Source organism: Quercus lobata, chromosome 7 (assembly GCF_001633185.2).
Source record: "Quercus lobata isolate SW786 chromosome 7, ValleyOak3.0 Primary Assembly, whole genome shotgun sequence".
NCBI classification, from domain to species: Eukaryota; Viridiplantae; Streptophyta; class Magnoliopsida; order Fagales; family Fagaceae; genus Quercus; species Quercus lobata.
The window spans coordinates 4,322,854-4,348,333 of NC_044910.1; the positions used below are offsets into that span (position 1 = coordinate 4,322,854).

The 25,480-nt window shown below is 38.4% G+C and overlaps 1 protein-coding gene across 5 annotated transcripts; it reads left to right on the forward strand.

The window, feature by feature from the left end:
* Positions 1-639: 639 nt before the first annotated feature.
* On the forward strand, positions 640-11,449 carry LOC115953948. 5 transcript variants are annotated; one of them, XM_031071780.1, is made up of 9 exons: positions 647-710; positions 5,232-5,489; positions 6,990-7,122; positions 7,953-8,203; positions 8,314-8,538; positions 9,181-9,273; positions 9,374-9,475; positions 10,211-10,588; positions 11,123-11,449. In XM_031071780.1, exons 3-9 carry the CDS (start codon positions 7,005-7,007, stop codon positions 11,195-11,197), a joined length of 1,242 nt encoding a protein of 413 aa, XP_030927640.1. In that variant the 5' UTR covers positions 647-710; positions 5,232-5,489; positions 6,990-7,004; the 3' UTR covers positions 11,198-11,449. The 5 variants fall into 5 exon arrangements, with proteins under 5 accessions (XP_030927638.1, XP_030927642.1, XP_030927641.1 ...); XM_031071779.1 differs by lacking the exon at positions 647-710 and adding an exon at positions 5,116-5,138; XM_031071778.1 differs by lacking the exon at positions 5,232-5,489 and having other exon boundaries at positions 640-710.
* The last annotated feature ends 14,031 nt before the right edge of the window (positions 11,450-25,480 follow it).

Here is a 25,480-nt window from a genome sequence, read left to right on the forward strand (position 1 = left end):
ATATATAGAAAGAAATATGATGGAATGAGTATTCATTATTATTATTATTATCTAGAAACAAACATACACACAAGTGAAAACAAATAGGGTTCTAATACAAGTCATGGTAAAAAAAGAAAATCACTCACAGAACTATTCCACAATCATCATGGATATAGACACTTATAAAAAGAATCAACACAAGCACTGTAGCTTAAACTCTTCCACCATAGGGTCTTGGTCTTCATGAAACACTTCCAACCCCAGCATGGATAGCAACCGTGTAGAACAGTTGTGTTGCACTCACAATTATGGTGATGACTTCTAGAGTCCTTTGCATATTATGACACAACAATATTATAATTGTCCTTAATTTTATTTTTCTCTGGTTATAAAATAAAAACTTCTTACCAGGTATGAATCTGTCCATCCATGTTGAATCTCTTTGCATAATCTGTAACATTTAGTTCATTATTAGAAATTGAAAGAAATACAAACTCAAGAGTTTGCAGTTGAAGCTGTTATATTTCATCTTGTACAACACAAACTTGTGTGTTGTTTCTAGATATGCTTTCTTTGTGACTCACTCTCAGCTGAATTGCTTTGAAGTGAGTTTTGTTTGAAAATTAACTTAGGTTTATATATATTCTTTTCTTGTTGACAGATTGCAAAAAGAAGAGGCACTATAAGTTCGTGTGATCAAAGCAAGTGAAGTTGGTGAAAGACTTAAGGTACTATCTCTCTCTCTCTCTGTTTGTGGTGGGTTGTTGAATTGGGGCAAGCAGGTGGCTTGCATGGAGTAATAAGGTGGTTTTAGTTGATATTAGGAGTGTTGACTGTTTTGTATAATATTGGATGATTGTTGTTGAGTTGTTTTTATTTGATTAATTCATTTTAATGACTTCTCTCTATCATGTGGAATGCTAAAATGGAATTGCATATTTAAAGAGATGTCAATTTTTAAAGAATATTGCTAGTAATGATGTTATAGTTACCAAATGTATTGATAACTTCTCTATGCATTTAAATTCATTGTTTGATTAGGAACATATTTAAAAGTGAATGATTAAAAATGATTTGTTTCTTAAATTAAAGTGAAATTGTGTAAATGAAATGTATGTTAACTCTTGGTTTGTGTTTTCATAAAATCACATTATAGGTATTTCTTGCAAATTACTTTATAGCAATGGATAAGAGTTGGATGAAAATTACTAATAGAAGGTCGCGAGAATATTTAGATGGAGTTCAACAGTTTCTGAATTTTGCATCTAACCATGCATATTCAGATGGAACAATTTCATGTTCGTGTAAAAAATGAGTGCATACAAATACGTGGCCTATAGATATTGTACATGCTCACTTAGTGTCAAAAGGAATTTGTAAGGTTATAACCCTTGGGTTTTTAATGGTGAATCATCGTTTGCAAAGACTTCTACTGAAATTCCCTCTAGTCATGTCCAAGAAAACTTAATAGAGTATGCCGATCTTCGTGACATGTTGTATAACATGTTTCCCATACAAGATATGACATCTGAGCCAATGGAAGAAGTTCCTAGTGTGTAACAACCTACCGAAGGTCCTGCAGAAGGTCCTAATGAAGATGCACTTAAGTTTATGAAATTGCTTGAAGATGCTAATCAACTTTGTTATGAGGGTTGTAAATATTTTAGCAAATTGTTAGCTATTGTGCATTTGTACCACCTGAAGTGTCTTAATGATTGGACCAACAAATCATTTACCATGTTGCTGCAATTTTTGCTTGATTTTCTTCCTTTAAATGCTAAGTTGCCAAAAGATTATTATGAAGCTAAGAAGATTCATGCATGTCCTAAAGATTGTGTTTTATATTGGAAGGTGAATGCCAACTTTGAAGCTTGTCCAAATTATAACCTTTCAAGATGGGAAATTAATGAGTCTAAAGGTCAACAAAGTACTAATGCTTCCTCCAAGAGTTTTCATCCGAGCCTCGTAATGTGAGGCTTGGATTAGCAGCTGATGGATTCAACTCGTATGGAAATATGAGTACTACTCATAGTACATGACCTGTCATTTTGATCCCATACAATCTCTCTCCATGGATGTGCATGAAAAGGTTTTATTTCATGCTATCATTATTGATTCCAGGTCTAACTTCACTCGGGAACGATATAGATGTGTACTTACAACCCCTAGTAGAAGAATTTGAGTTATAAGATGTTGGAGTAGAAACGTTTGATGTGTTTTCCAAAAAATCATTTCAAATGCATGCTGCATTATTGTGGACCATAAATGATTTTCCTGCATATGGTGATATCTCAGGTTGGAGTACCAAGGGTTCTCTTGCATGTCCCTCTTGTAACTATGATAATCAGTCTCGTTGGTTAAGATATGGAAGGAAATTTAGTTACATTGGATATAAGCGATTTTTGGATAGTGATCATAGATTCCGTAAGCAAAAAAAATCATTTGATGGAAATGTTGATATAAGATCAGCTCCTATTACAGTATCCGGAGGGGAAATCATATTACAAAGGGATGCTGTAGTCGATCATGTGTTTGGGAAGAAAAAAATTAATTTGACCAATAAAAGAAAAAGAGGGGAGGAAGTCTTAATTGTGTGGAAGAAGAGAAGTATATTTTTCACCTTGCCTTATTGGGAGTATCATGTGTTGCGTCATAATCTTGACGTGATACATATTGAGAAGAATGTAGCCGATAACATGATTGGCACATTGTTGAACTTGGATGGCAAGACAAATGATGACTTGAAGGCATGCCAAGACTTAAAGGATATGGGTATAAGAAGTGAACTTCACTTGAAAAAGGTTGGGAATGATCAGACATGTATGCCACATGCCTGCTACCATATGAATGCTAGTGAAAAGGATGGTTTTTTGCAAGTTTTGAAAGATGTAAGAGTGTCAGACGGATATTTTTCAAACATCTCACGTTATGTTAAACTCAAAGAACGCAAAATTAGTGAGATGAAGAGCCATGATAATCACATCTTAATGCAACAACTTTTTCCAATAGCAATACGTAGATCTTTACCCCTTGAAGTGAGTAGGCATTTAATTGACTTATCTTATTTCTTTAGGGAGATATGTTCTAAAGTACTAAATGTGAAAGAACTTGGGGCTCTTAAGAAAAGAATTGCAGTAACATTGTGTGAGTTGGAAAAGATATTCCCTCCATCTTTTTTTACAGTGATGGTATATATAATCATGCATTTGGCTAGCGAAACCAAAGTTGTTAGCCTAGTTCATTATCGTTGGATGTATCCCATAGAGAGGTAACACATATAGGAACTTGGTCTATTTGTTTTTTTTTTTTTTTTTGGGGATAATTACACATTACCCACCTGTGGTTTACCTCTAATTCTAAGTGCCTACCCGCGGTTTGAATTTTGACACTTTACCCACCTGTGATTCTCACCGTTATTGTGCCGTAACCCACCTCTCTACTTTCCGTTACTCTAACACAGAAAATGTAAAAACAAAACCCCAAACGGATCAAAACACTCCTCACATGAAGAACATACACAAACACATGAAGAACATACACAAACATGGATTGAAAAAAGCAAAGATCAATTTCAATGAAAAAAGCAAAGATCAATTTGGCATATGAAACTTTTTTCTCTTTACATATGTTTAGTATGAAGCAGTAAGATTTCAAAAACCTATATCGCTTTCACTCAAATCTTGAATATGAAAACATACCAAAAATCTGAAAAATTACAGGAAGTTGAACCCAAAATAAAACATCTAAATCATCAATAATAAAAAATCGAAACCCACTGCCCACTGCCCCTGCCACCAGCCACCACAACCCACTGCCATAGCCACCACCGCCCACAACCTCAAACCCCAACCACCAAAACTACAAACAAGTCACAAACCCAAAATCAAACCACAAACAAATCACAAACCCAAAATCAAATCACAAACAAGTCACAAACTCTAACCCATAACTGCTGAACCACCAAAACTGCAAACAAGTCACAAACCCAGGCAGTGAAACCGAGTGGTGGCATCGGGATTTGGCGTCTCTGTCGGGTTTTGATTCGGATTCTAGGTGTTTTGGGTGGACCGATCAGACCCACGCCGAACTCCATGCAATTGACCCACGCCGCTCCCTAAAGGAATCGAAGCATCATCCAAGCTCCACCGTGACACACACAGACCACCACCACTCCTCTGCTCTCTGCGTCTCGGTCTAACCCGGACCCAACACACGCCTCTCGAAACCCGAACCCGAATCATCAAGTCTCTCTACCTCTCAAACCCAGAAACTACTCTCCGATCTACGAGCTAAGAGCGGCTTGCACGGCGCGTGAACCACCAAAAGCAAACACTCTTAAACACCCCATATCATTTCAAATCACAAACAAGTCACAAACTCTAACCCATAACTGCTGATCCACCAAAACTGCAAACAAGTCACAAACCCAGGCAGTGAAACCGAGTGGTGGCATCGGGATTTGGCGTCTTTGTCGGGTTTTGATTCGGATTCTAGGTGTTTTGGGTGGACCGATCAGATCCACACCGAACTCCATGCAATTGACCCATGCCGCTCCCAAGAACTCGAAGAAGGGTGCGGTTTCGTCGCCGCTGAATCCGGTACTTTCGTGTAAAACCTCATCGTCTTTGGCGCCCCAGGTGTCGAAACGGGAAGCTTTGATAGAGAGAAGCAAGAAGCCGAGCCGGTCGGAGTTGGGACCGGTGGGGAAGAAGAGAAGGAGGGAGTTGGAAAGAGGGAGTGGAGACTTTTGCTAATGGCTTTGATCGATCCACGTTCAAGTGAGTGGAGACTTTTGCTAAGTTCTGGGAATTTTTTTTTTTGAGAATGAGTAAGTTCTGGAATTGATTACAACTTTTGGCTAGTTTAGGTAACTAAAAGAAAATATGTCGCCACTTCGATCAATTTATTATTTAAATAAATAAATATAAAAGTAGGGCTGTTAAACTTTTGTTAACAGTAGCTTTGTGTATGTTCTTCATGTGTTTGTGTATGTTCTTCATGTGAGGAGTGTTTTGATCCGTTTGGGGTTTTGTTTTTACATTTTCTGTGTTAGAGTAACGGAAAGTAGAGAGGTGGGTTACGGCACAATAACGGTGAGAATCACAGGTGGGCAAAGTGTCAAAATTCAAACCACGGGTAGGCACTTAAAATTAGAGGTAAACCACATGTGGGTAATGTGTAATTATCCCTTTTTTTTTTTTTTTTTTAACTTACCAATTTCCCGTTGTTGATCTTGGGTTTTCCAATAGGTACTTGTCAAGGCTTAAGTATTACATGCATAATAAAACTTATCCAGAAGGCTCCATTGCAGAAGGGTATATAGCAGAGGAATGCTTAACATTTTGTTCACACTATTTTAAATCTGTTGAAACTGCATTCAATCGGCCTATAAGGAATGTTGAGGAATCCATGGGTGCGGTGATGAGCATTACACTAGATTCAAATTCATGGATCCAAGCATATCGTTATGTGCTATTCAATTGTGAAGAAATCACCCCATTTCGCGAGTAAGTGATATGTCATTGCGTATCCTTTAATGGCATTCCAATGCAATACTCTAACTTAACACTAACACGTTTGTGTACATAGTGAACACATAGTGAAGATCAAGGCTGGTTTCCCTTCTTATGTGATTGACAATGTTATTCAAAAGTAGCATATAGAGAAATTCTACAGTTGGTTTAGGGAATATGTAAGTAAAGCATATATATATAGCATTATTTTCGGTTGTAACACTTTAAATAACATACTTATAATAAAAGTCTTTCTCTATAATAGGTGATGTCAATGGATGCCTCTAAGAAAAAGGAAATTTTTGATAAAGTTAGATGGCTTGTTCGATATCCAAATAATAAAGCAAAACGGTTTAAGCGTTATGTTATAAATGGTTTGAAGTTTCACACTAAAGATTTTGAGGCAACTAGGAAAACTCAAAATAGTAGAGTTTGTGTTGTTACTGAAGATGATGCTACTTATTATGATGTACTAATCGATATTATTGAGTTGAATTACTCTGACAAGTATCGATATGTATTATTCAAATGTCAATGGGCTGATATTATTAGTGGGAGAGGATGCAAAAAAGATGAGTTTGAATTTTCCCTTGTCAATTTTTCAAGATTGATACACATGAGTGATCAATTGATTGACGAACTTTATGTATTAGCATCTCAAGCTTCGCAAGTGTTTTATGTGGAGGATGTGAGACATAAAGATTGGGTGGTGGTGGTCAGAACAAAACCTAGGGAGGTGTTTGATGTTGGTGTTCAAGCTTTAGATGATGATGATGATGATGATGACGATAAAGTGGATACATATATGAAGAATGTCCCTTATAATGTAACTACTGATGATGCATATGATGATGCATGTGATGATGCAAATGATAACCATGCTTGGACTCGAGTTGATGAAGAAGGAATCATTTATGATACACCGTTGATTAGTGAGAATGAATTGCTTGAACAAGACTTTATTGATGATGAAGAACTTAGTGATGATGTTTATGAGTTTAATGATGATGAGTCCAATGATGATGGGTCCAATGATGATTAGGTTGTGTCCCTTCTTGCACATTCTTTTACGAAATTCATTATTGCTTAATAGGAAAAAAAAGAAAAGGAAAAAAAAGGTCTCTTTAACATGTTATTTAACTGAGTTGTTTTGTAACAACTTACATTGAACTTCATAGAATGGATGAATGTTAAAGTGACAAATACATTCCTTTTTATTAAGTATATATTATTTTTGCTATTATGATGAACTTTATAGTAATTTTATTACATGTTATCTAATTGGGGCTTGAAATTATTATTATTATTTTTATGATATTTAAACCTGTTATCTTGACTTAAGCCTACAACATTGTATTTGTTAAATTCTAATGTTGAATTGCATGACTATATAATAAATTGTGTTGTTTTAGTGTTGAAAGTAGTTGGAGTTGTTGTATTTGCAATTGCTTGTACCATAACTTATCATTGTGCTTATATGCTTGTTTATTTTAGACTTTGACAATTGAAATGGCAAGGCGAAAGGCAAATTTGCGCACACGTCCCAAGAGTGTAACATTGGAAAGAGCTTCTTCACAAGATGCGAATGAAGTGGGGGACCAAGAAACGCATGAAGCTTCTACACAAGGTATGAGCTTTTTACTCAAAAGTTTACCATTCATACAGAAGGTATGGGTAGATTTACTCAAGGTATGGCACTTCGGTGTTGGTTATGCGGTTTGTCTTATTGTTCATTTCTTTATTGCATTGCCTTCTGAGTTTAGGTAAATTGTAGTTGTTTATGAACTTTGAAGCTACCTTTTCCCATTTACCTGTTTCTTTGCTGGCTTGAATCAATGTTAAGACTAAACCACAATTATTTGAAGGTTATTTATTTATAATATTCCACCCATGCTAAGAAGTGGACGAAATTGATAATTTTGATAAATAGATATGATCATGAATCATAAGTGGACGAAAAAGGTGTTTTTCTCCATACACTGTACATGTATTCAGTAGACGTGGGTTCGTGGTTTTGGTTGGGCGTTGATCAAGGCTGTGACAAAGACTCCATTAGTATTGAAATCCAATGCAAGCCTTGATAAAATAAATCAAGACTGGGCTTTTTAGGGCCTTATAAATTGTCCTTATTTTGCTTTTTTCCTTTTCAAATTCCTTGCTTATGTCTAATGTTTATGCATGTCCCAAAATGATATTATGGGTTGGTGGGGCAGTCCATGTCCATGTGGATCACTATTTTACTAACATTGCTCTCTACAAACCTAAATGGACATGGTGGGGCAATCCACGTCCCAAAATTTATTTGTTTGTTTCTTGAAATATATTAGTTTGTCAGCATGTTTCTAATATTTTATATTCTTTAGCATATAATGACCACTTGTTTAATAGAATATTTAGATTCATCCTTAGCTTTGCATGTTTTGTTGTTTGATATTGATTGATATTTTCTCCTTTTAGGATCAGATGTGCAACCAGCTATACGTGTCACTCGCGGGCCAAACAAGTACTTAGAAATTTGGGATCTTCCCGATGACCAAGAAATTGAGTTGCCACTAAATAGTATGCATCAGCCGGTTGATGAGGGGGCGAGGACTTTCACTGGTTTCTTGGGTACGATTGCACGGAAACCCCACATGTGCCCGATTAAATACCTTGATTGGAAGGCCATGCCAGAAAAACTTAAAGAAGAGTGTTGGCGTCTTGTAAAGGTATTAAAGAAGTTATAATATTTGTAATTATGACATTTTGTACTAGGTTTTACATAAGTATTTTAGCATGAAAACATTTATAATTTGATAACTTAACTATTTGATTGTAGCGAAAATACCAAGTCCCTGATAATCCTAAGGCATATGAGGGTTTGAAGAAATTTACCTTACAAAAAATTGGGAAGGCTTGGAGAGATCATAAGTGTAGGCTGAAGGCTAAGCATTATATACCGCATTCAAGAAACAAAGCACGGGTGAAGAGCAACCGACCTAGGAAATGCATATCAGAAGATTGGGATATACTTGTTGATCATTGGTATACTGATGATGCAGTGGTATGTTTGTTTTCTCTCTCTTTTCCATCATTGATCATACTAAAAGTAGAATAATTATTGAGAAATTAAGAGAATACATATTGGATTGCTTTAAGATAGGATTAGCTAGAACCTTTATGTGGGCCTTTTGTGAAACTGGTATATATGAGAAGTTGTGTTTCATATTTCATATTTGTTTAATTTGGTAGAAATCTTGGAGTAAATGTTGGTTTGTCAAGGTTCAAAAATAAAGGCAAGTGTGTGGTGTGGAGATTTTTTTAATAGGTTCTAGTTTTCTTTTAAGATTTTTTGCTTTGGCCTATAATGATTTTTCTTAAAATGAGTTAGTTTTCTTAAAAGCACCTAGTTTTCATTTATCAAAAGTATTCATCATTAAATCAGTACAGTTATATCAATCATTAAGCTTCTAGTCCAAATGGAAGGTACAGACATGCTATGCTCCTGTAAATGAAATAGTATGGGAAACTTGGGTCTCTTCACTCCATGATAAGAGATGCTCAGCCAAAACTTATTACCTTTAGCATGCAGTTCCTCTCATTCTTTTATACCAAATGATATTTTTGAGCATTCTGGCTTTAGCTAAAAGTGGCTTTAGATACTTAAAGTATATTGTATATAAACATGTAATTTTATTGAATGTAGATAGAGTCAGATAAGAATAAGGATCGTCGTTCTAAACAAGATGACATACATACTGGTGGTTCGTGTGGCTATGTTATGCACGCTGCAAAAAAGGTAATAAGTATTATGACTATTTTTTAAATGATTTTGACTTCTCCTAAGTTTATGTGAAACCAATATTTATCATTACATAAATATGCTGTTCATAATATAGGCAAAAACGGATGGACATCCTATAGAGCGTGCAGTATTATTTCAAATTCTACGTATTCGTAAAGATGGATCTGCAGTTAATCCTGTAATGAAAGAAAAAATGGTGAGTAATTTCTGCATTGTAGTTGGGCGTAAACAAAATAGGAATTCAAGAAACAATATTATAGTTTTCCCTTACAAAGTTGTCTCAAAGATGAGCTTTGTTCAAATAATTCAAGTCTTAGTTCTTGCAAAATATTGTATAACCAGCATGTCTTTTCTGACAAAAACCAAGCATAAGATGAAATCTCATGTGGTTGTTTGAACACTTGCGTAACTATTTTGAATCAATGATAATTGTTATGAATGATTCTTTTAAATTTTAAATTGATATATTTCAATTTGATGTTAGCCAATAGACATTTCTCTTTATTGTGGGGTCATTTGATTGTTGGATTACATAACAAACTCCATTTTATTGTGGAAATGTTATTCTTACTAAGTTGAGGCTTTTATGTTTAGTTTCTTTGTTATATTATAGCATATCCAGTGGATGTATATGACTTCCTTTTTTTTTTTTTGAGAGAGATTCATGTGGTGAGTTGCTTGTAGAATGTCAATTTTCTCTTAAAAGTTACTGGTTGTTGTGGCAAAGTAGCACCAACAATTTTGGCACTGGTGCCTTTGGTTGTGGTGAGGGGTACACTAACTTTGTGTGAATAATTTTTGCATCGTTTTGGGTTTTATTGGTGCTTGCTTGTCCTATCCTATATATATATATATATATATATATGTTGTAGGGTCATTTTAACTATATGATTTCTAACTTTTTTTTGTTTTGTTCAAACTCAAATATCAGGATAAAATGAAGGAATTGTTGGTTGACCCTAAGAATCAATTGCAGTCATCTGACAGAAGTGGGAGTATTGCATGGTCAACAGATGATGTGTTTGCCAAAGTGATGGGTAAAGAGCGCAAAGGTCACATTCGTGGGGTAGGATTTGGTGCAACTCCAAGTGGTCAAAGTAGCAAGACTATTCTCACGGACAGTGAAATACAATCAAGTCAAGCAAGGGATAGCGAAGTTGCCCAATTGAAGGCTTCCTTGGCTACTATGGAGGAGAAACTAGTAGGTTTTGACAAAATGAAGGAAAAAATTAGTCAATTCGAAGAAATGGAGCAAAGAATGGCTCGCATGCTTCAACAAATGCAACAAATTTCTACACAATGCAATCAGGTATGATAAATGACTTGAGTGTCCATTTATATGGAGTAGAAAAGGAATGCTAAATGTATGGTTGATAATTAATATTTACTTGTGGTAATTAGCTGGAAAGATATTTATTGATTTAATAATTAGTATTTACTTGTGAATTGTGATGGTATGAATTTATTGATCTGTAACATTGATAAAGGGCGGTGAAGGAAAAAGATTTCTAGAAGCACCATGTTATTAATAGATGTTTATGGAATTATGTGGTGACACCTTTGCATTCTTTGAATTCTATATCAAGGGACCTCCCAACACCAATCCTTTTGATTTGATCCCATCAGTTGTCTTGTTGTGCCTTTGCTTTGTAATTTCAAAACTAGGAAGCTGCAAAGAGAGGTGGTCCTCCCATAAAAGATCAAGACAAACTATAATGGTCAACCTAAAAGATCAAGAAACATGTCTTCATTTAACTTGTTCCCATTTTTTACCTTAGTAATATTTTCTTGTCATTCTATTTCATTTATACGCACTTATTAAGTAATCATACTTTGTATGTAGGATGCTCCTCTAATCGAACAATCTCCAGCTCTCTCCAAATCATCAGCCGCATCTCATCAACCAAGAAGCTTATAAGTTTTATCTTAGAGTTCTTGGACTTTTTTGTGTACAAAGAACTATGGAAGAACAACCGCATTTTTTGCAAGTGTTGAAGGATATTTTTAAACACTTTGGAACTTTGATTATAAGATTAGATTAATTTGGGCGGTTGTTTTATTCAAAGGACCACATCTTTTTTTTTTTTGTTAATTTTAAGATGGTGGTTATAGATAATGTTATGTATTTGATAATATATTTTTATGTTAATATTATGTTAGTTTCAAGATATTTGTGGTGTTGTTAATTAGTTACATTTGTGGTATTTTGTTAGTAGAGCTAAAACTATTACAGGTTCTTTGTAACAGGTTTGTGAACCATTTGTTTATTAGCAAATAGTGGTTTTAAAACTCACTAGGAAAAAAAAAAAAAAAAACGTATAGCGGCGGTCAAAAAGCGCCACTAAAGGTGCACATTTTATGTTTTTAATGAATCCCTATAGTGGCGCTTATCGCTTGTCACTAAAGGTTGAAACATATAGTGGCATTTCTACCCGCCGCTAAAAGTACAATTAGTTTGTTTTGATTGATTGCCTATAGTGGCGTCGTTTGCCCACCGCTAAAGGTAGACACCAATAGTAGCAGGCATGATCCTGTCGCTAAAAGTCAATGCTACGAATTCTGAACACATATGGCGGCGGTTTTATGCCCGTCGCAATAAACCTTCACCCGCTGCTAAAAGGTACATATATAGCGGTGTTTTTCACAATTGCCGCAATTGACCTATAGCGGCACTGCAACACTGACGAGACGGCCCGCCGCAATAGCACTTGCCGCTATAGGTCGAATGTACCTTTAGCGGTGCTTTTTTGGGCTTTAGCGGCGATTCTGGCCCGTCGCAATAGCCCTTTTTCTTGTAGTGTAAGTAAACACATGAAGTCAAGGCAAGCCCTAAGCTTAGGCCACCTAGGTCATGGCCTAAAGCCTCCAACTAGAGAGGTCCCCAAATGTGGAGGTAAATAAATGATTTCTGTAAGTATTCAGAAAGTGATAGTCCAAGCTCACTAGAACAGTGATGCTTTGGCCTTCTAACTAAGCATAAACAATAGAATTTCTAAAGAGAGTGGAAGAAAGTTCAATAATAGTTCAAAATCAAGTTTTAATTTGTGGCCGAAATATTCAAAGTGTTATAGAAATTTTTCTTAAGTTGTTGTTACAAATAATGTTCTCCTCGGGTTTGACTGAGGATTGATTACTTATGCACAAATGTTCTAAGTTTTGCCCTATCTTCTACACTATCACCTTTTCTCTCTCTTATCCTAGAAGAAAAATGTTCAACCCCTAAATCTAGAGGTTCCCTTTCCTTATATATCATTCCTCCTTGCATTCTAGCCCTCCATCTGTATGCTTCAGGGCTTTTCTCAAGATACTTGTCCCACCAAATTTCTACCGAAAGTGGTAGAAGGAGTTGCTAACTATAAAGTCATTGTTTAGGTGTCATTTCCTCATTAATGCACCTGATAAGGTTGTTGTAGGGTATTTAATGCGTAGGGGGAAGGTATGCCTTTCCAAGAAGCTTCCTCCCACTGTCTTTACCCCCCTTATGGACCTTCCTCTACTCCATGAGTTCTCATGAAACGCTATTCTGTATTCCCTCACATTCTCAAGTAGATGAAGTCTTCAGGGCAAATACCCTCATGCGGGTGGTATTGTATGAGATGTTTTCGTGTTCTGCCTCACTTCGGTCCTCAAACCTCTCACAATTTCTTTTTAAATTAAAAAAAAAAATGCGAGTTGTACATTTTTCCCTCTAGTCTTAAGAAGACCAAAAAAAGAAAGTAATATTAGGAATGTTATAAATTTTACTAGTCGTACAAACTGATATGTCAATAAGCACAATAAGTAATCAAATACCCATTTATCATCGTATAGAAGTACTACCAATCATATTTGTAAGGACTCGATTCGTAACGAACCGTAGCAGTGTTGGGTTCGCACGTAAAAAGGCCCAAACAATATCATTTGTAGAGCGTGGGTTTGGAAGGCTAGGCCTTAGTCACCTGGTGGTGGGTTTTTCGTGGTGGTCATGCGTGGTTAAGTTTTCTTCACCCCTGGAACCTTTCTCCTGGAGGTGGGCTGGGAGGCTCTGGTTTTTGGCCATTTTTCCCAGCCTCCTGCTTGGTGCACCTACCTTTTTATTATATAGTCCGTCTTGATTGATCCTGGCCCTCCACTTGTAGGTCAGGCAGGAGCTTATTTCTGTATCCATCCCATCAACCGTCCCGTCTTACTTTCTATTAGTTGCATGGATCGAAGTTTACACCGTCCAAACGTCTTTTCTCATTAATCAGCTCTGGGTATTGGCAGGTGCATTTACTGAAGAGGGGACGCATTTTCCTTGGTCCAATTTCACACCCTGCTTCCCTGTGGGCCCCATTCCGTTCATATCCCCTTGAGGGGGCTGTTTGGGGATTGCCTCCACCATGATGTTGGTCTTCCCATTGAAGATTTGGAATGCCGAGGACATGGTAGTTTCTCAGCCGTTCCCCTTGCTACCCCGGCCATTGATCATTCATCTTCGGCAAGAGACCTCCTCGGCATGGGCCCTAAGCCCAGATAGAGTTTGGGCCGGATTGCAGACCTCTCGGACCCACAATAGCCCCTCAAAATCCTGCTATCCATCTCCTCGGACGGATAGGAGGGTTTTGATGACATCAGAGATCTACCAATGCCTATCAATCCTTATCATCTATCGATTCCCAAGGTTTTTCACCTGCCCAAGGCACGTTCCTAGAGCCGTTGGAAGGCGAAACGTGGCCTCATTAAATACGGGCGGCTTTATGCTTCCCACGTTCTATGGTATGATGGAAATAGAACGATGGTGATCTTCTGGTCTTTTTGGGCGGGAAAAGGCGTGCAGTTACCCTAGAAAGTATAAAAGATTTTTTGGAGATGGATCCGTCTCTTCAGTTCTGTACTTAAGAGTTTTTGTGCGTGTATCCTGGGTTCATCTGAACTTCCGCCCAAATTCAAGTCTATCTCCAGCACATAAAGCCTATCCGAAGCGTAATTCTTTTTTTATGTAAGTTCCCTACCTCCATTAACTCGTGCTCTTTCTTTTCTGAGTTTATTTCTCTTTGGCTCCCTTTCTTTCCCGTCGCGGGTTAGGTTTGTTTTAGCAAATGACAAAGACGACTAAATTGAGATTAAGGAAGTTAGTCGATACTGAAGAGGCGATGAATAAGTTCATCGTTGATTATAGGATTCCCCCCAACGTAAGTCTGGAGCACTGTAAGATGGGGGAATGGCACTATAAGAGGGGAACGGGCGCGGTAGTAATTCCCGTCCTCGCCTTTGTTGAGGGAGGCATGAGAATCCCTATGGGGCCAGTGACGAGGGGTTATCTCAGACATTTCCGTCTAGTCCCCACCCAATGTGCCGGCAACGTTTTTAGGATTCTGGGGTGCATGGACGCTTTGAATGAGAAGATGGGGTTAAGACTGACCCATAATGCCGTGAACTGGTGCTATAACCTCCAAAAATTGAAAGGGAAAACCTACTACATGAGGTCGAGGGACAAAAGGGTTTGGTTGATCCAGTGCCTCCCTGACTCCAACAAGGGACTGAACAAGGATTTCCTTATCGTCTCTGGGGAATGGCACGATGGCGATCCATGCCCCGTAGTAGAAGGAGAACCAGGTGGGGTACTGGGAATGGAAGGGATAACCCTTTACGCCATTCTAATCTAACGTTGTTCGATAGCTAACTATACATATATGTTTGTTGTTTTTTTTTTTGTAGATGAACACGCTTATACACGGCATTTTCACTTAGTCAATCGGGCGGACTTGGAGACCGTTTTACAAGCGGCGGTTTTTGTGAATGACAGAGATGGCCAAGTCCGAGCAGCTCACAAAATACTAGGGTACCCTCCTGTTCAGAAGTCGTTTGGGGACGCAAGGCACGTGATTAGTGCCCGCCGTCCTTGGCTTCCCAAAATTACCGTAGTTGAGACGGGATTTTTAATCTCCCAGGAGCCAGCTGTCCCCGAGAACATCCCACAGGTGGGCCCCTCCTCGTCTCACCCAGTAGCAGAGGACGAAGACGAGCCAGATCAGCCCGAGGAAGGTTTTGGGGTATTTGACCTAGTCTGTCAATTCGAGGACCCTCCTGGTGACATAGGTGACCCAGCTTTGTCCGAGGCGGAATTGTCGTCAATAGGCACTTCTTCTCAAGCCGAGATGGGAGTCAAGAGAATACCCTTGACCCCTCTTCTACAACTCCTCGAGGGCCAACCAGGGAAGGATACACAGGAAACACCACAACCCGATGCTCCTCCTCCACCACCTCGGCCCCTTACAATCCAAACCAGGTCATTCTCCACCAAGTCCCAGCCACAATCCACCCGCCCCGAACTTCCCACTTCCTCCCAACCAGCTCGGCCTCCTCGACCTGAAGGTGCTGATTCCAAGAGAAAGAGGAGCCACAAGGGCAAGGACATTGTGGACGAGGGAAAATCCCAACCTCCTAAGGAGAAGGATGAGACTCCGCGCACAAAACAACTGAAGGTCAGACCCCAAGGCAAGGGCAAAGGAACCGAAGTTCAAACTTCTCAAGGCAAGGGAAAGGGAATTGATTCCCAGTCCCTACCAAGTGCCTGGCTTCCTGCCCCAATGCTTCACGGGGGTCCATTACTGGAGACGGCCTCTCTGAGGGACCTTGGAGACGGCGAGGGTGGCTACGTGGCGGATGCATTAAGGAGAACCATGTTACTCCCTAATGACATGGATGAGCTGAGGAGAATGAGGATGCAGGAGGTTTTTCTCAGTACTAAGAGATACTTGGGCATGGTAAGATTTCTTGAAACCTAACACTTTATTAACTCTTGTCACCGGTTTGTTACTCACTACACGCTCATCTTTCTTGACAGGTTCTCCAGGCAACCTATAGGATGGAGGAAGAAGTGCATGACAGGAGTAAGGCGGCCAAGAACGAACGCAAGAAGCGCATAACGGCCTCAAAGACTCTCGAAGCTTCTGAAAAGGAACTTGCCAAGGTCAAGGATGACTTAACAATAACTACCTGCGAGAGGGATAACGTCTCGGCAGGCCTTGCTAGTGCCTAAAAACAGGCCAAGGACCAAACAAAGCGTGCACTTGAAGCCGAGGACCAGTTACGAATAGCCAAAGACCTGATCGAGGATTTAAACAAGCAGCTGGCCGCGACTGTGCATGAAAAGGGAGTGGCAGAATATGTCCGAGATGAGGTCCAAAGGGCAAAGCAGGAGGCCGAGTTTGCCAGGAATGAGGCAGAGGCTGCCAAGAATACGGCCGAAGATGACGGTTACAACATGGGAGTCGCCGAGACCCAGGCCACCCTTAAGGCGCAGATTCCTGGAGTGTGTAGGTTTTATTGCTCCCAGGTTTGGGAAGAAGCATTGAAGCAAGCTGGGGTGGATGCTTCATCTGATTTGTGGAAGGCGGAGAGCATATTCTACCCGGCGGCCATCCGTGAGGCCACTTCTACTAACTCAGCGGCTACGTGTGATCAACCCGAGGAAGAGATCACCCCATCGGAGGACTTACAGGCCAGCGGTTCCTCTAGCAAGGCGCCCAAAGAAGGAGAACTTCAGGATGTCATAATGATATCTCAGCATACGGGTCCTGAGGCACCTAAAGAGGTTACTGAGCCCGTGGTTGGCATTCAGGTGTCTAGTATAGAGGAGCCAGCCACACTTGCACAGCCGCCACAGGCCATTCCCCTTGCTGTGGTCCCTCAGAGTACCAGCGCTGGCCCCGTTCAGCCTTCCCCAGAAGGGACCATCCTCCCGGGCATCGAAGCTGATCCTGTTCCTTCCTCTCAGGACGTGACCGACAAAAAAGTAGAAAAGTAGAGATCTTGGCTAGGCTTTTGTATTCATTTTTATTTTAACGATTAACTTGTTTCCTTTTATTTCAAAAACCTCCTAATTTGTTGATGATTTGCAAGCATTTGAACATGTATATATGAAATCTTGTTTATCCTTTTTCTTTCTGGTTACATCGTTAACTGCCCTCGTTGATACGCAATATTTGTTTATAAATTCTGCGCTGTTTCATTTTATCATGTACGAATGTCTATGCATGCAATACACTTATCATCATGTTCCTCAAACCCTAACTTATTTGCACCCGCAGAGGCTTTAGATTCATTTCTAACCCTCGTTTAATGAAGATATAGGCACCATTTTCGACGTCACGCATAGTAGCTAAGTCTTGCTTAGTGCCCAATTTTCTCATCCAAGTAGTTGGTTTTCCCGTAGGCTTGAGTCCAAGGACCATGCAATGCCTTGGTTCTGTCCAAAACCTAGTTTTCCTCATCCAGGTAGTTGGTTTTCCCATAGGCTTGGGTCCGAGGACCATGCAATGCCTTGGTTCTGTCCAAAACCTAGTTTTCCTCATCTAGGTAGTTGGTTTTCCCATAGGCTTGAGTCCGAGGACCATGCAATGCCTTGGTTCTGTCCAAAACCTAGTTTTCCTCATCCAGGTAGTTGGTTTTCCCATAGGCTTGAGTCCGAGGACTATGCAATGCCTTGGTTCTGTCCAAAACCTAGTTTTCCTCATCCAGGTAGTTGGTTTTCCCATAGGCTTGAGTCCGAGGACTATGCAATGCCTTGGTTCTGTCCAAAACCTAGTTTTCCTCATCCAGGTAGTTGGTTTTCCCATAGGCTTGAGTCCGAGGACCATGCAATGCCTTGGTTCTGTCCAAAACCTAGTTTTCCTCATCCAGGTAGTTGGTTTTCCCATAGGCTTGAGTCCGAGGACCATGCAATGCCTTGGTTCTGTCCAAAACCTAGTTTTCCTCATCCAGGTAGTTGGTTTTCCCATAGGCTTGAGTCCGAGGATCATGCAATGCCTTGGTTCTGTCCAAAACCTAGTTTTCCAGCCCATAGGCTTGAGTCCGTGGACCATGCAATGCCTTGGTTCTGTCCAAAACCTAGTTTTCCTCATCCAGGTAGTTGGTTTTCCCATAGGCTTGAGTCCGAGGACCATGCAATGCCTTGGTTCTGTCCAAAACCTAGTTTTCCTCATCCAGGTAGTTGGTTTTCCCATAGGCTTGAGTCCGAGGACTATGCAATGCCTTGGTTCTGTCCAAAACCTAGTTTTCCTCATCCAGGTAGTTGGTTTTCCCATAGGCTTGAGTCCGTGGACCATGCAATGCCTTGGTTCTGTCCAAAACCTAGTTTTCCTCATCCAGGTAGTTGGTTTCCCCATAGGCTTGAGTCCGAGGACCATGCAATGCCTTGGTTCTGTCCAAAACCTAGTTTTCCTTTGACGCTGGACCTTGGCTTTAGGGGAGTTAGCTCCTCGGCCAAGCCCCTAGAATTATCCGCGCGATTAACGTTACCAAGCGTAGCCCCTAGTCAAGAAGCATAGCCCCTAGCAGAACTTTACTCTAAAACTCTATAGCCAGTTGTCAGAAATGACAAGGGAACTCTCTCGACCCACCGCCTATGCCAACACACAAGCCTTCCCCACAGACGGCGCCAATTGTAAGGACTCGATTCGTAACGAACCGTAGCAGTGTTGGGTTCGCACGTAAAAAGGCCCAAACAATATCATTTGTAGAGCGTGGGTTTGGAAGGCTAGGCCTTAGTCACCTGGTGGTGGGTTTTTCGTGGTGGTCATGCGTGGTTAAGTTTTCTTCACCCCTGGAACCTTTCTCCTGGAGGTGGGCTGGGAGGCTCTGGTTTTTGGCTATTTTTCCCAGCCTCCTGCTTGGTGCACCTACCTTTTTATTATATAGTCTGTCTTGGTTGATCCTGGCCCTCCACTTGTAGGTCAAGCAGGAGCTTATTTCTGTATCCATCCCATCAACCGTCCCGTCTTACTTTCTATTAGTTGCATGGATCGAAGTTTACACCGTCCAAACGTCTTTTCTCATTAATCAGCTCTGGGTATTGGCAGGTGCATTTACTGAAGAGGGGACGCATTTTCCTTGGTCCAATTTCACACCCTGCTTCCCTGTGGGCCCCATTCCGTTCATATCCCCTTGAGGGGGCTGTTTGGGGATTGCCTCCACCATGATGTTGGTCTTCCCATTGAAGCTCTGGAATGTCGAGGACATGGTAGTTTCTCAGCCGTTCCCCTTGCTACCCCGGCCATTGATCATTCGTCCTCGGCAAGAGACCTCCTCGGCACGGGCCCTGGGCCCAGATAGAGTTTGGGCCGGATTGCAGACCTCTCGAACCCACAATATTTATTACTACATTATTTTGTAAATTTTTTTATTGTAAAAGTTATAATAGCTTTAGATTATCCAAAAAGTAAAACAAATATGCATTAATATAAATTTAATACAATCACCATTAAGTAAATAAGTAATATTAAAAAGTAAGAATAATGAATTTTAAATAAAAATTTCAAAATAAAACTTAAATTAAAAATTTTTAAGTGATATATAAATATAAAAATGCCTGTTCAAACTTATCGCCATAAGCAGCGTCTATTGATCCAACCATGCATAAAGTTATTCTCTTCGTCAACAGAGAATGGGCAAATGCCAACTTACTCAAACGACATGTGAGTTCTACTTTTGTTTGGCTGAAAGTTAACCAAAAAATAACTCTTAAAACCCATTTTCCCACATATTGGACCCAAGTAATAAAAATTAGAAATAACATTCATGTGACATGAAATTGTAAAAAAATTCATTATAAGAGTATGAAATTGTAGTAAAATCCACTTATGAATCCCTTCATGGGACAAGTCCTATATCCGACATCACATTCCCAGGTAATTATAAAACATTTTCAATTTAACGTATTAAAAAATTTCTAAACTTCAACCAAATTACAAATACACTTTAGAAGTAGCATATATAAGAGCATTCGCATTGACATTTGGATATGCCAAGTGTAAGCTCTAATTTACAATTCAGCCCAAAAATAGCCCACAGTTGGACTGGTAAACATGAGATATGCCAATTTTTTTTGGCATAGTGCTACAGTGCCATCGCAAATATAGGATGGCACTATGGCAACTTTTCTATATCACAAATTATTATTTTAATGGTACTGTAGCTATTTTAAAAAAATATATGATGGTACTGTAGCAATATTATATTATTTTAATGTGTAAATATATTATTTTAATGAGTAGAATAGGAAAATAAAAGTTGGGATATTGGGTATATTGTAAAATGATATGAGATAATTGATAAAATAGCTTTTTGAAATGGTAAAATAGAATAGTCTGAAAATACCGGATGTGAATGCTCTAAACCTAAAAATTAAAAAAAAGCAGTAACAATAACAATCCATCTTTAACATGTTCTTTATTTGGATTTTTTTCCATTTAAGAATTTTCTATCTTTCAAGTACTTTTATCATGATAAGCAACTTCAAATCAGTGGAGATTGTTATTTTACACGGGTTAGAATTCTTACCTTCAAAACAATAATCTCTTTAATAATTTAGTACCTAAGTAATAGAATGATGAATTATGTCAAAAGAATTAATTTTAAAGAAGTGTTACGTCCATAATATTTTCGCAATAATTAATTTCAGAACAAATCATAGATTTTAAGTAGTTATTGGTTTTATGAATCATAGATTTTTTGCTTATCTGTAACAACTCATAACAATCTACAATTTAACATTTGTTGTGAAAGTATTGTGAAAATATTGTGGACATAGCATTTCTCTTAATTTTATCCTAATCAAAGTAGGAAAAATACCAAAAATCCAAATTTTGCTTGTAAAACAACATTAAAAGATTCCTATAATATATTGTACCAGTCACAACAACATCAATAACAATAAACATAATATTAACAATAATTTTTTTAACAATGTACTTTCTTTGATCAGCTTCTGGTGATGAAAGAAATTTCCTAGCTTTTAAACATTTATGATCAATGTGATCTTTAGCCAACTGGAATATAGTTTACTATGATGTAAGTTTAAAACTATTACATATTTCCCGCATATTTTAATAGTTTTCTAATAAGCACGTGCCTCTTATACGAAAGTAAGAGGTAAGAATTTAATCCAAAAAAAGAGAGTAAGAAGTAAGAATATTCGAAGGTTGTTCATATCAAATTATATGGGAAATTCATCCGTCATAAAAATCGATCTTATAAAATTTTGCTATAAGATTTGAAGGCTGTATGTGTCAAATTATAATGGAAATTCATCCGTCGTAAAAATTGATCTTGTAAAAATTTGCTCCTCATTCATGTTGGGAATCTTAGAAATTGTGTCAAACAAATTAATCCAGTACTCCTCCCTCGTTAGAATCTTCAGCTCTGTCCTTTCTCTACTGTAAATTTGTAATGACTGGACTTAAGATCAATGTAAAATATAATGAATTAAATTCTAACCTCTACTTTGTTATGTAATATCTGTTAATTTTATAATTTTAAACTCGTCTTTTTGAACTCTTCAGTTGGGTAAATTTTCTTTAATATTTCCCTAACTTGAGACAATTTGTTATAGAAAAAGAAAAAATCATTTAAAGCAGTAAAGTGATGCAAATATAAAATACTACTAATTGAGTCAGTTATTTAATTTTTTTAAGGTATAGCATTTCAAATACTTAATTTTAAAATATAATAGAATGATACTAAAAATTTTATTTAAAATCATTATGGATTACACAAACTTTTTACACATGTATTTCTTGCCTCCCAAACAACACCAAACTTATCCTTTTGATATTGTAGAACCTAATTAATAGAAGATTCATTTCAACATAGGGTTCATTTGGATATAGCTTATTTTGCTGAAAATTTAAAATTGAAAACTGAAAACACTGTAACAAAATAATATTTAAATGTGTGAATAGTGTCGTGAAACCTATTTTTAATGAAAAAGTTGAGTTTGTGGTCCCGTGAACAGTGCACGGGACCCACTAATGTGCACTGGTCATGGAAGAATAACTGCGGCTAAAAAAAAGAAAGAAAAAAAAGAAGAGAAAAACGCTGAAAAGTGAAAACGTGAATCCAAACAATCACATAATTAACTTTGTCCCAGTTAATGTAAGAAAAAAACCAAAACCCAAATTTGGTGTAAAAAACAATAAAAGAAAATCCTATATCATACCATAAAAGGTGAGAACAATATCAATAACAATAAACATAACAATAACAGTTAGAGCATTTGCAGCAGTGGAGCTAAATAGTTATAATGCTATTTTAGCTCCACCAAAATACCAAAAACAGCCATGCAGCGGTGGACGAGGTGAGTCTGTGCACTGTAGCATACATCTAAAAAAAAAAAAAAAAAAAATTTATTCACCCCGGATTAAAATAACACTACTTGTTTTATTTTTTTCATTTCTTTTAATCTCATCTCATCGTGCTCAGCTCAGTGTCACTCTCAAGCTCCCATTTGAAATTTCTCTCAAGCTCTTACCTCTTTGTTTACCACCGCCAGCCCTCCCCCCCATCTCACCTGAAACTCAAGCTCTCATATGAAACTCAATCTCAAGCTCTCATCTCTCAAACTCTCACCTCTCTGTTTACCGCCGCCAGCCGACCCACCATCTCATTTGAAACTCAAGCTCTCAAGCTCAAGCTCTCAGACCCACGTCGTCCCAAGCCGCCCATCTCTCTCAACTCCCACCGAAGCTCGACCCACCAGCCATCCCAGCCACCAATCGCCAAAAACCCACCAGCCGTCCCAGCTGCTGATTGCCTCCGGCATCATGGATCGAAGTGGCTTCCCTCACCTCCACTCCGCCACTGGGTTGTGGTTGTGCTCCGATGTGCGTTGGTATCGGGGTTGAGATTGGTGTGCGTTGAAGGTGGTTGTGCCGTGTTTTGTGGTATCGGGTTGAGATCGGGTTTGCTCCAGTGTGCATTGGTATCGGGTTTGTTTTGTGCCGCTATGTTGGCGGTGGTTGTGCCGTGTTTTGTGGTGTTGTGGTTTTTTTTTTTTTTTTTTTTGTTTTTTGTTTTTTTTGTTTGTTGCTGTGGACTGGTGGTGGTGGTGGTGGTGGTTGTGGCTGTGGCTGATGGTAGAGTGGTTGTGGTTGGTGCTATGGATGTTTTTTTGGGTAGTGAAATATATTATTTTATTGTAGTGGTTATATTATTTTATTGTGATGTTCATATTATTTTATTGTGTTAAAAGCTAAAATAGATCCACTGCTGCAGTATGTGTGTAGGTAAAATAGATAAAATAACTTTTGGTGGAGCTAAAAAGTTAAATTTTTAGCTCCACTGCTGTGGATGCTCTTACAAGTCCTTTTTTTTTTAGCAATATACTTTATGGAATGAGGGCGTTTTGTTGCGTTTTTATTTATTTTTTGCTGGGGCTTTTTTCTTTGCTTTTGATGATGAACACTGGTTATTATTTAGCAGAAAGAACATATCTGGTCCTACGGTCTAAGAGATCTGAACTCACGGCCATGGGTTCTCTTGCAGTACAGGAAGGAAAAAAGCAGAAGATGTATTTTAAGTTTTAATACCGTTTGTCTGGGCTGTTAAACTAGATAAATGTCAAAAATTTAAGAGAGGAATTTAAGGAAAAGTAGCCAAGATATTATATTTATGTTTTACCGAATTGTCAAACACTATATTACTTTTCAATAAATATGGTAAAATATACATACCACACATTGTGGTTACCTGAAGTGACTTAATATATGTATCAAAGAAGTTAATACCGTACCTTACCAGTTGGTACCGTCGGTATTTATCATACCGGCACCTAAACCGGTACTGAAACATGTTTGTTTCTTACCACTCCAAATACCGGGGCATAGTGGATTGTACAGGCCATACCGGGAAATATATCGGATTCCGGCCAAAAAATAAAAATAGGCCGGTATTTGAAAAAAAAAAAAAACCAAAACAAATGATGTAGTGAATAAGAATAAAAAGCCAGATAGCTTAGATCCTCATTGTCACCATGATGTTCAGGTAGTGAGTCTAGTGACTCTATTTCATCCTCTCATCTAGTCCTTCTAATGTTGTTCTTCTTTGCGTAGAGCCCCGAAAGCCAGACTTCTTCCCTTCTTTTTTATTTTTTTTATTTTTTTTTTTATTTTATTTTTTTTCTATTTCTTACTTTATCTTATGGTTATGGATGGCAGACTCAAGTAATAGTTTTTTAACTTTTATTTTTTTGGAGGACATGTGTAGCTTTTATGGCCTTTAAACTTGAAGTTTGGGTAGTGTGCCTTTGAAAGGCTTTGATAGGACACTAACTCACGTTAACTTGATAATTCAAAGTTTTAAAAATTTTTAGGGGTGTGTAGAGGAGTTTGAGTAGTGTTGTTTGTAATTTTTTGAAATACGTGTGGGTAGAAAAGTATGTGAAAATGTGTGTAATGTTGTTTAAAAACTGAAAATGAGTGTTTGAAATGCTCTACCAAACAAGCCCTTATTTTTTTTTAATTAAAATCTTTTTAAAACCTTAAAGCATCCACAGTAGTGGAGCTAAAAATTTAGCAATTTAGCTTAACCAAAAGTTACTTTATTTATTTTACCTACACACATGCTATAGCAGTGGATCTATTTTAGTTTTCAACATAATAAAATAATATAAACATCACAATAAAATAATGTAACCACTACAATAAAATAATATATTACACTACCCAAAAACATCCACAACACCAACCAAAACCACCTCTACCATCAGTCATAGTCACAACCACAACCACAGCCACAACCACCACCAACACCACCAGCACTAGTACTAGCAGTCCATAGCAGAAGAAAAAAAAAAACCAATTTTTTTCGTCAACCCAGACCAAACAAAATCACCAATCACAAAAAAATAAAAAATCACCAATCACAAACAAGCACAATGTCGGCGAGCTGGGTCGGCAGAAGGGATGGGTTGGCGGCAAGGGTCTGAGGCGATCGGCGGCTTGGGACGGCTGGGTCGAGCTGGCAGCGGTGAATGAGGGAGCTTGAGAGAGTGACGGTGAGAGAGGAGAGTGACGGCAATCAGCGACTTGGGATGGCTGGGTCGGGCCGGCGGCGATGAATGAGGGAGATTGAGAGAGTGACGGTGAGAGAGGAGAGTGACAGTGAGGAGAGTGACTGAGAGAGGATGAGAGCTTGAGACATTGAGAGTCTTGGGAGAGGATGAGAGTTGAGTGATTGAGAGAGAGAGAGAGACACACACACGGAGTGAGAGAGAGAATGAAATAATATATTTAATCTCCGGGGCAGAATAAAATAATATATATATTTTTTTAGCTCTCATGAACAATGCACATTTATCTATAAATGTGCACTATAGCAGTGGAGCTAAAAAAATAGATTTAGCTCCACTGCTGGAGCAAGATTTTGATGTTTGAGGAGTTATAATTTAGCAATATAGCAA

What these genes read in the sequence shown, in the direction of transcription:
- LOC115953948 (XM_031071778.1), top strand. Translation starts at nt 7,005, where the DNA reads ATGGCAAGGCGAAAGGCAAATTTGCGCACACGTCCCAAGAGTGTAACA. An exon ending in GCATGAAGCTTCTACACAAG is followed by an intron (nt 7,123 to 7,952) that starts GTATGAGCTTTT and finishes TTCTCCTTTTAG; the next exon opens with GATCAGATGTGCAACCAGCT. An exon ending in AGTGTTGGCGTCTTGTAAAG is followed by an intron (nt 8,204 to 8,313) that starts GTATTAAAGAAG and finishes ATTTGATTGTAG; the next exon opens with CGAAAATACCAAGTCCCTGA.